This window comes from Macadamia integrifolia, chromosome 10 (genome assembly GCF_013358625.1).
Source record: "Macadamia integrifolia cultivar HAES 741 chromosome 10, SCU_Mint_v3, whole genome shotgun sequence".
In the NCBI taxonomy this organism is placed as follows: domain Eukaryota; kingdom Viridiplantae; phylum Streptophyta; class Magnoliopsida; order Proteales; family Proteaceae; genus Macadamia; species Macadamia integrifolia.
Window position 1 is genome coordinate 31,929,874 of NC_056566.1, and position 11,804 is coordinate 31,941,677.

At 36.8% G+C, this 11,804-nt stretch overlaps 1 protein-coding gene across 1 annotated transcript; it reads left to right on the top strand.

The window, feature by feature from the left end:
* Positions 1–112: 112 nt before the first annotated feature.
* Positions 113–2,118, top strand: LOC122090468 (KH domain-containing protein At2g38610-like). The gene is made up of 3 exons (XM_042660067.1): positions 113–456; positions 616–704; positions 1,925–2,118. The coding sequence occupies exons 1-3, from the start codon at positions 374–376 to the stop codon at positions 2,101–2,103; spliced, it is 351 nt and encodes a 116-aa protein (XP_042516001.1). The 5' UTR covers positions 113–373; the 3' UTR covers positions 2,104–2,118.
* Positions 2,119–11,804: the final 9,686 nt, after the last annotated feature.

Below are 11,804 nucleotides of genomic sequence, written 5' to 3' on the forward strand. Positions count from 1 at the left end.
AAGAAAAGAAAAGAAAAGAAAAGATAAGGGCTTATTAAAGGTTTAATTACACCTCATCTCTTATAAGATGTAAACAAATGAAAGGAATTTCTACAAAAAAAAAAAAAAAAAAAAAAAAAGGAAGAACTAAAAGATGCGCTCACTCTACAGAGGAAATATTATTATTTCTATTATAATTCTTTTTAAAAATTTCAATTTTGCAATTACGGTGGGCACGTTAAGACGGAGCAAACTCCCCCCTCCCTTCCCTTTCTGCAACTGAACAGAACTTTCGACCTTGTGCCGCAGAACCCCAGACGTCCCCTTAACTTTCTTATTTTCTTTCTTTTTTCCTTTGCCAAGAAACGAAACCCGTTTTCATATCCAGAAAAGCATGTCAGGTTTGTATGCTCAGAATTTTTCACCTGCAAGAGCTGTTTCCCCACAGATAAGGAGCACCCCGGACATCATCGATAGGTACATACCCAGATAGTTGAAGTATTTTTATGTCCTCCTTTTATCTTTGCTGCGTTCGTTTCTGTGTAAATGAGTATTTTCATAGCCCTTTTATGTATTTATTTAATTATTTTTTGATTTGGGTTTTCTTGAATTATGGGCATTTTTGTTTCGTTCTAGTCAGTACTTGACAGAGCTAATAGCAGAGCATCAGAAGCTTGGGCCTTTCATACAAGTTCTTCCAATATGTAGCAGACTTTTGAATCAAGGTTGGTATTTTTATGAATATTCCTGTAGGTTCTGGATCTAGGTTTTATCGGTACTATTGGTTATATCTTTTTGTGGGTTTTTTGCTTTGATTAACTGCATTTCTTGGATGAGAAATGCTCTTTCTGTGTGGCTAAAAGGTAAAACTAAAATTGGTTTGGTTGGTTACATCTTCACTCAGCTTGGCTGCTTCGTTTGACTATCCTGGAACTGCAGTTTAAGCTCATATGCATGTACTGCTTTTCCTTATTTTCTTCTCTCAGGGCATAAATGTGGCTGCATAATTAACAGGGTTCTTTATTAAAGTGTTTTTTTTTTCCTTAAATTTTTTCGATTTCAAGGTTTGTGTTGCTTTAGAGTAGTGTATTGCTGGCAATGGAAGTAATAATTGTAGGGTATTTGTCATATGGTGATGATTGTAAGTTCTGAAATCGGTGTTTGTACTTGATATCAACATCCCCACTTTGAAAAGAAGAGGAAGTAGTAATAGTATAGTAGTAATTGTAGTAAATAGTAGTAGTATTATACTTGAATAAGGTTTAAGAAACTTTTTTTTTATCAAGGTTTATAGCCAGCAGGGTAGTATACTTGTGAAGTCAAACCAATAAGCTTCGGTTGCATGGCTGATGGGTGCTAAAATCAGAAAATGAATTGCTTCTCAATGAATCTGCTAGGATGGCACCAAATCTGGTAATTTTACATACAGACTGGAGTGCCACTTTATATTTGTCACAGGCAAAGTTTGACTGTTTGAGTGAACAGATAGCAACTAAGGATTTCGAGCAGTGAACAGTGAATCTACAGTTCACATTTGGGTCAAGTGGTGCTTTAGAGCTCTTAACTATAAGAATGATCCATCTAAAAGTGTAACTATTTCCAGGGTCTAGCAATGTAAGAAAATGGAATTCTCGCATCTTCATAGTCTGGACTGTCTTATGAACCCTTTCTACTCTTCATAAGTTTGTGAAGGGCTGAATTATTTCATTAGGACACTTGAAAATTGAAGTCAAGGAAATCATATTTTCTCAAATTGAAGGAATAGGACTTTTGCAGATGCAGTTCTAGCATTGCTTTAGTTGGTTGATTAGTTTGGATGACTTTGTAGCTAACTTCAATAATAGCTCTCTTTTCGAAAGATGAATCATTTTCTTTTATTCTCATTTGCTGGAAAACAAGTATGCTTCTATGCTTCTTATTTTTCACCACTCTTCTTTGTTGACAGAGATTATGCGAGTCTCAGCTATGGTCTCCAACCCAGGGTATGGTGACGACAGGTTGCAGCATGGAAGCCCCAGCCCCAGCCCCATGACTTCTTCAAACTTCATGCCAAATGTTGGTGGAACAGGTTTAAATTTCTGGAACAGCTTCCAGCAGGAGGTAAATGATTGCTTTGTGTCTTAGTTTTAAAATGGACATCTTGTCTTTGAACCATTATTATTTTATAATACTTATCTCTTATTCTTCCTTCCTGATTTAATGACCGAAAGTGTGTACCAAAACAATGTATTGTTTGTCGGGGTAGATTACCATAGATGTAGACCTGAACATTTTAGTTATTCTCAACTCAACTAACTTTTCCCAACTAATGAGTGGCTACATGGATCCTGTTTTATTCATGCTTTGGACCCAAAGTCAATCATATCTTTTTGCACCATTTCTTCTCAATTCATTTTGTCTAACGCCCATGGCCTTTTAACTTCTTCTAGAGATTCGGCTATGTATTTATTCTATGCCAGCTGCCAACCTGGCACTTCCAAGTCCCAACTCTCCTTAACTCAGGCTCGGAACTTATACTACAGAAAGAACTGGTGGAATTATCTAGATTCGTCATTATAGGAATATAGATTTCATTTGAAAGAAATGCGCTTATCATCCACTATTGACCATGAGTACAACTGTGGTTAACTCATTGAGTAAAAAATGTTCAAGTCTGATTAAAGGGCATGATTGATAATTTGGCTGGCTAATGCATTTCTAACTTTCATGAATGTGAACCTTATATATTGCACAGCTTAAGCTGTTTGATGTGGGAGCATCCTAGAGAAGAATTCCTATGGTTTGACAAGCCATTGGATCTGTGTCTTGTGAGTGGGACCATCACAGAGTGTTCTTTTTGTCACTTTTCTTAGAACATACTTTTGGATGGTCAAAATTCCTCTATTTTGCAGATATTGGTGGATTTTTCATAGATAATTGAGTTACCTGTCCAACGACACCAAGGTCTTGCAATTCTGACTTCTATTGGGAGAGTTATGGTCAACTTACTGATGGGGTGCTATCTTTGGCAGGATTTCTTATCTAGAACGTCTAATTAGTTTGAGTTTTATTTCACATCTATTTCTTTGAGTAGTAGTATTATTTGATTAGGAAAGGGGTTGAACACTCATGGAATTGCTATATTATAATTAGAATTGTATTAGGAATCTTTTCTATTGTAGAGGATGTATTTCCTAGTTAATTTATGATTTTGTCTTAGTCTTAACTCTAATACCCTTTTTGGGAAAGGTAGTCTATTTATAGGGCTGTAAACAACATTTATTGGGGTGTTTAGTTAATGATATTCATCCTTAGGGTTTTGGTTTTGGTATAGTAAGAATCATGAGGGATTTCTCCTTGCTAATTGCAGCTTTCCTAGGGTTGCGGCCTGGTTAATATTGCTTGTTTGATCTTCTAGTTTCTTGCTTATTTCTTCTACTATTCATCTCCATTCAATCATCTAATTTAAGTTCTGTGTTGGCATTTTCTTCTTCGAATTCCATCGGACTTGTAGCACATAAGCATATTAGGGGATGTTTCACTGTAGTTGTGGGTGGGAAGGTTGATATCCTGCAGTTGGTTAATATTTTTAACATAGCCCTGCTCAAGTGGCCAACTAATAAGGAGTTCTCCAGTATATGATGTTCAAGGCACCGCACCAGAGGAAAAATCTCATTTATTCATCCCCCCCCCCAAAAAAAAAAAGAAAAGAAAAGAAAAGAAAAGAAAAGAAAAAAAATCTCATTTTGTAATACGAGTAGAGCACAATTAATGTGAAACCTATTAGATGATATTAATGATACGAGGGCGGGTAATGCAGGATCAGTTCTCACTAGACAACTAAGAACTAATCTCACTGTAGGATCACTTAATATTAATATCAGAAGGTTACAGCATATAAGTAGCAACAGTCAATAACAGTAATGCCTAACAACAAGGTGTTTCACTCTAGGAATCTTGACAACTTATAACAGCACTTTGGATAAAGTCTAACCACAGGAGAAACCAACAGTACCAACTCTGGTCTATCTCAGGATGGAGAACAGACAGAATAACCAGAAACAAAATGGTAACAGAATTAGTAATTACCTAGCTCTTATGGAACTGATATACCATTCGAGGGTAGACCTCCTAGGGCTGACTAAATCTTCAAAATTGCAGCGAAGTTTGATGGCTGGATTAACAGATATCAAGAGAACTCAGAATTAGGGAATAGGCTTCCAAAAATAGCAACTACAGCCTATGACCAGATCCAGCCTTTGGATCAGGGTGAAATTAATATCAAAGAAGAGGTTATAGAAGGGTATTAAAGTGCCAAAATATGGGCTGAAACTGATGCTTGGATCTGAAGTTTCTTGCGCTTGAAGATCTCTGCGGCAGAACATCAAACAGTTTACCCGGGCTGTGAACTTGGTTCTTCAACCAGAACTCGATGGTGCAACAGCAGAACAATCTTCAACTGACCAGCAGCAACAATAGAGTGGTAGAACAGCCTTTGATTCCTTTCAAATGTTGGGTATTTGCAGAACAAATAAAACAACAAGAAGAATCGATGGAGAAGAAAGGAATAATGAGACAGGGGAAGGGGGATATGACCAATGCCTCTCGCCTAGGGCCTTGATCTGTCTCTCATAGACCACGGGCTTTTACCATTGGTCTCTCACAATAATCTGTCTTGCATAGCAAGAAGCTAAGCCATTTTCTCTTCAACTCAAATCGTGGGTATTGGAGGCCCATCATCTTCATTTATATCTTATCTTCAATTACAAAGGTCCCTTGGTGTATGCTATTCGCGGATAACATCATTTTAGTGGATGAGACTAAAGCAGGGATTAAATCTAGGTTGGAGCTATAGAGATTTACCTTGGAAACAAGCGGTTTTAAGATTGTTGGATCGAAGACAGAGTATATGATGTGTAACTTTAGCCACTCTATGTTGGACAATGGTATGGTGAAAATCGAGGAGAAAGATTCCACAAAGTGACTATTTTAGATATCTGGGGTCAACCATAAATAAAGAATGTGACATTGAGGATGATGTTTCATAGAATTAAAGTAGGATGGATGAAGTGAAGAGGTGTGTCGGGAGTGTTGTGTGACTAGCGTATCCCTTTAAAACTTAAGGTAAAATTCTATAAGACTGTTGTGCAACCAGCTATTGTGTATTGGTTGGAATTTTGGGCAGTTAAGAAGTGTCACATAAATTAGTTATGTGTAGCTGAGATGAGCATGTTAAGATGGATGCGTGACAAAACTAGGAAGGATAAAGTAAGGAATGAGCATATTATATTTTAGTTGGGAGCTGCCCCGATCAACGAAAAGCTCCGCGAATGTTATTTGAGGTGATATAGCCATGTTCAAAGGAGGCCTGAGGACGTTTCAGTAAGGTGGAGTGATCTGATTCAGATTGAAGGAGCTAAAAGAGTTAGAATAATGTAGAACTAGAATCACAAGTGATCCTAATCCCAGGCAGGATCTGAAATTCTGGCTGAATAAAGAAGATGTCCTCCAATAGGCTTGGTTCTAGCTCTCAAACACTCTCTCACAGCAAACAAATAAAATGAAAATAAGAAAACAAAAAGAGAATTCGATGGAGGGTTGAAAAGGGGGAAGAAGAAGGTTAGGTCTTGGGCATCTCACCCCTCAAGTTTAGGCATCTCACCTAGGGCATCTCACCCAACCGCATTCCACAACACAATAGCATAAGCCTTTTTTTTTTGTTTAACTAAAAAATCTCCTTTCTCATTATAATTGATGGGCTTTAAATAGCCTTACATTGCTTGGACATAAAAGGGAACTAATGGACTGAAATAGGACTTTCTAATTTGTGTCTAACTAGCTAACCAAGTAAGAATAAATTAAAAATTAACAATTAAACACAAAAGGAAATTAATCTAAGTTACAAAATAGAAACTCCTTTGACTAACAACATATGAAACTAACTTGACTATATTACTCATGAAGTAAATACAAACTAACTAAACTAAATAGGAAACTGAAATATGAAATATGGAAACGCTTTACTGCTCACGTGAACAGTGTTTCATGAACAGTAATTTCTGACTCTTGTTTTTGTCTTCTTCTTCAAGCTTTGATCTGCATCATAAGGATAGGTCTAAAATGACCATAGACGAAGTGGTGAGGAATGACATGCATTGTCTCAGTCTTGTCTCATATATGACCTTGGATAGAGCCTACTGGAGGGCAAGGATCCATGTAGCCGCCCCATGTAGATGAGATTCTTCTGACTTGTTGGGCTGTGCCTCTTTTTTCTTACTCTCATCTTTCTTCTCTCATCTCTTATCTTTTCATCTCTTCTTTTTAGACTTCTTTTCCTATTTTGTTTTGTATGGATCCATGTAGCCGACTCTATTAAGTTGGGATAAGGCTGAGTTTTTGTTGTTGTTTATCATCAATTACAAAAATAGCAAGCGTGTGGGGAATATGCTTGGCTGTGATGCAATCCGAGGTCCCAAAACCTAGTTCTCAGATCGCTTATGGGCCCAACCAAATAATAGAATTCATCAAGCTCACAACTAATGGCAATTTGCAATTTAATGGAACTCAAACTAACAGAGAAGGAATTGTAAGTAGGTTGAGGTGACCGTAACAGGGAAATTCTGGAATTAAGCAAGGACAAGAAATAAAGTGGAAACAAACTAAACAAAACAGGGACTTGAATGTAGTTTTTGAGATCAGGCCCTTGGCTGTAGATAACAAGAAGTTTTCTTCTACAACCTTACGATCGAAGGAGGAGAGTTTTCAATCCAGAGGTAACACAGCCACGATTCAAAGATGGGATCTCCTTTCTTTGGAACCTGTTGGACCCTAGGTTATGGGGATAAGTTCCTCACTGCTAGGCCTCCCAGGTAAGAGAAGTTGCAGGTTAGAAAAACAAACAACAAAGCAACGGATATGGGCTGCAACCTGGTTTGGCGGTAAACTTTATACCAGGTTCGAATCTTGGTTGGATTCCCTTGATAGAGTTTCCCCAACACCAAATCACATGGAAATAATGTTTCAAGGGTATGTGACCAAAGCCCTCTCTTATCTGACCGAAAGGAACATAATCGAAGGAGTTTCATTCAAATCAGATGGCTGCAAGTACTGCCCAAACAAGGAAGGACTAATAGGAGAAACAGAAATATAAAGAAGGGAGAAGAAGAGAAGAATAGAAGAAGCAAAGGGCCGGGGGGGGGGAGTTCGCACTCGCAAGCCACCAGGCACTCAAACAAATCACTCAATTCATTCTTTTAATCTGCCCAATTAACTGGGTTACAAGAATATTAATAAGAAAATCTTAAGAAATAGTAACTCATAAAGTAGGAAACTAACATAAGCTCAAATTGGTAAACCCAATATCATACGTAATCTACCCAAATAAAAAGAAAGATTACAATATTATTCCCAAAATAAAGCCTATATATTCTACTGGACAACTACCAAACTGGATCTAGTTCTTGGTCATGATTCTTGAACAGGTTCAGCCTGGTCCAAAGAACTGCTCCTACAGTAGGCTGCCAAGCTAACTAATAAATGTAACTAACATTAAAATAGAAACTTGCTAGAAAATAGAAACTCCTATCAATCTAGCTATTGACTCAATAGCAATATAAGAAAATAGTAACTACTGAAATGGAAACTAAAGATATGAAGAATATTGGCAACATCTCTCATCCATGCTAGTTGTCCACATGGGCCCATGTAATATCTTCATGAACAACTTCAATGTGAACAACTTCAATGGATGGATCAATTGCTTGTGCTATTAGATTTGCTATTGAAGCTGGGTGAACTGTTTAACCGATTGTGTCACGACCCAAACCCTGATGCTGGGTGAACTGTTTAACCAATTGTTACTAAACAATCGATAACACTCACAAAATCACGCATAATGAAACTCATAAAATTCAAGTCTCAACGAAAATAATAAGCCGTTGTTATAAATCTCAAATAACTCCTGCTGATGGCAATCTAATGTATGTCACAGTTAAGCTTTTAATCCAACTATCAGAGTTTACATCTCAAATTTATTCCCTACTACATTAATTTAAGAAAACAGAAATAACAACTAATAAAGAAATCTTCGAGTTGCCCTTGATCTCTGCTCCAAGCATGCCTCCATCTCAATCATCTGTGATAAAATAATGGGGTGAGCTCGACAACCTAGTAAGAAAGAATACAACGCAGTAACAACAATCAAGATCACAGAGGTTTTAAAATCAACATTTGTAGTTTTCTTAAAATAACATCTTTAATAAAATATTTTTATTTGAATCATAGTTTTTAAGGCGGTAAGGCGACGGAGGCGTTTGAGGATCTTTCGGAGCGCCTTAGCGATAAGGCAGGCATAAAGCTTCGCCTTATTGACTAAAGCGTTCCTGTGTAATTTTTTTTTTTTATAAAATCAATCTATTTGGCTTAAATCCTAGTTGAATCCTATTACTCATATGTTAAATAAATATTAAAAGTTCATATTCATACCAATGTAAGATATTCATCAAGAAAACAAATCAATAAAGTGAATAAACTAAGTTCATCAATCATGAATCATCATAACATATTAACATATAATATAAATAAATAATTATGAAACCAAATTATAAATATAAAGAAAAGAAGACATAAAAAATACAAGTATTTATTATACTTACTTCTACGATGTCAAAATGAGTGCCTAAGCCTTAAGGTCATCCACTATATTTTTATTCCTGTCAAAGAAGAATGAAGTTCACCGCTGCCGGAGCAAAATGGTTGCCTGGATCAGTGGTTCTTCCTTGTTCTTTGATTCCTTCTCAAAGCCTTTTCTTAAAACCCTTGACAAAATCCAAACCCTATTTGTGAATCGTGTTTTTGTTTTGTTTGTTTTGGTTATTTTTGGTGGAGTAAAGCTGATCCCATACATCTCAAGTGTTAACAAAACCATACACCTACCAATAAAAAATCTATATTTGGAATCTCCATCAAGTAATTTTAAAATATGTTTAAAAAAAAAAAACCCATAAGGCGCCACTTCACGTAAGGCGGAGCACTGCCTTACCATCTCTAGACCGCATCAGCGCCAAGGCGTTGGTAAGGTGACGCCTTAGCATTGCCTTAAAAACTATGATTTGAATTCACATTTTAACATTTTAGCCGACATTGAGGAAAACAACTTGCCATCGCCTATACTTCGAGAGAGTAGCCGGCCAATCACAGTTATCTTTTCATCATCTCATACACCACTAACACTCACTTGTGTATGACGGGTATTCAAATCTCCAATTCCACAGCTCCACAGATCACTTTCTCTGGATGACAATTGTAGTCTATTTAACCTCAAACACTTTCTTTTTTCACCTTTACAAAATAACATTTTTACAAGATCACCTTTACCCAGTCACCTTCATAATATACATCACATAATAATATTTATTTTGTTCAAATTGCAATCACCTCCATAATCACATGCCATATATAAAAACAAATTAAGTAAGCATACACCAACATATGTCAACAGTATAAACATATCAGTCATCATTTCATACAATCACACAATACACGTGGTGTAATCTCACTATTATGTACCATGATCTATGGCGAGAAACTTCGTCAGTAAATTTATGGAAATAGTGATGAAAAAAAAAAAAAATCAGATATGATCATTTGAATTTTTTTTAGGGGGATGGGTAATGTAGGAGTGGATTACAAGAAAATAACTCCCACAATTTATAAATCCCAAACAAGACAAATAGGGCTAGGAAACAAGGGAATAAGACCATCAAATAAGCCCCCAAGGATACAATAGCAATGCAAGAGCAAAACCAGGCTACCCAGTAGGAGAGAGAAAGGCCTGCAATATGGCTGGAGAGAGAGAGGTACGGCCAGATCTATAGGACTCCGATTGAACTGCACTCTTGGGCGTAGATAGCCCCCAGGGAGTGTACAAAAACCTAAAAAATTGAGACTTTTGACGGATGGTTGATGAGATATTTACCTTCTTGATTTTTAGACCTAGGATAAAGAATCTGGAGATTTCTGCAAGAACAGCAACTGGGTGATCTGAACAGCTTCAAGAAGAGGATTGAGTAATCCTATCGTGCCTTCTAAACAACCCTTAACAGTAGCTCCTTGATTAGATTCATAATAGAGGAGAAGAGAGAGATCGTATACAGAAAGAGGGGAGAAGAAGAATCACACAATCCTCAAAGCTCTCAAACATTCAAACTCAATTCATCTTTTTTTAAATCTGTCTAATTAGAGTACATTAGCTCCTCTACATAAAGAGGGCAAACTAGCAGTCATAATCTAACTAGGAGTTAAGACTCCAAGTAGGACTAGACATTACATAATAGGAGTTGGACTCCAAATAGGATTAGGACTAGAACTCTAACATGGAGTATGACTAATTAACTAATCATTCACTAATAGGGAAACCTAAACTGACTAAAATTGAAATAACAAAAAAAATTGACTCAAAACAGGACTCTATTTAACCTAATGGATTAAATCCCGTTTTCCTAATTTCTACCCATATTTTAGGCTCATTAAAGTGACCCATTACAAAAATAACCCATGGGAACCAAGGCGTAACACATACATAACTCAACTCAAGCTTATTTGCAATAAAATAAGTCCATTAAGTGACTTATCTACATCAACTCTCCCTCTCTTAGAAAAAATGTCCTCGAGTTTTGTAGAGTGAGGGTGATTATATCATGGTGCACATCCCTCTTCAAGCTGTAGAAAAATTCAGGTAGCTCTTTAATAATAAGGATGTAGTCTAGGATGTGAGGAGCTCGATCTTCAAGATTCTTTAATGGGATGACGAACTCTACATGCTCAGATTCAACAACTTCAGATGTATCCATGGGATCCTCCGTATGAACGCCTTCACCACTGTGTTCTTGACCTCTACAATTTCAATTTCAAGCTCCTTAGGATCTTCCTCTTGGCTGTTCACAGTCATCACAGTTGTTGTAGTGTCAAGTTCCTCAGTCTCAACCTCATTGTTCATTGTGGCAACTTTGTTGCTTTCGAATTCTTCCACATGAGTCTCGTTGATGGGAACATCAATGACTAGCTTTTCCTTGACAATAGGAATTGCTGGAATTTCTTCGACACTAACCTCAACTTTGACTCTAATTCATTGGTTGGAGGGGTCTTCTCTTGTTGCTCCTTTGCAATTTGTTGCAACATAATGGTCACTTGGTCAAACAATTCCTTCATGCTCTTGTCACCTGCGGGTGGCTTTTGGGGACCTGTAAATGTATTCTGATGGTAATCCTATTCATCTTTTTTCAAATCTGTCTAATTAGAGTACATCAACTCCTCTACATAAAGAAGACAGACTAGTAGTCATAACCTAACTAGGAGTTAGACTCCAAGTAGGACTAGACATTACATCATAGGAGTTGGACTCCAAATAGGATTAAGACTAGAACTCCAACATGGAGTAGGTCTAATTAATTAATCATTCACTAATAGGGAAACCTAAACTGATTAAAACTGAAATAACAAAGGAAATAGATTCAAAACATGACTCTATCTAACCTAATGAATTAAATCCCGTTTTCCTACTTTCTACCCATATTTTAGGCCCATTAAAGTGGCACATTATAAAGAAAACCCATGGGAACCAAGACTCAACACATACATAACCCAACTCAAGGCTTATTTGCAATAAAATAAGCCCATTAAGTGACTTATCTACATCGGTGGGGGTGGGGGTGGGGGTTGGGGGTCCATGCTTATGATATTTATCATCTCACCTCCATTACTTGTTTTCATTAGTTACAATTGTCTTTTGTTTCTATTAAAACATATACTTTTAGGCCTTGGCGTCTTGGTTTTGATCCCTTTTTTTT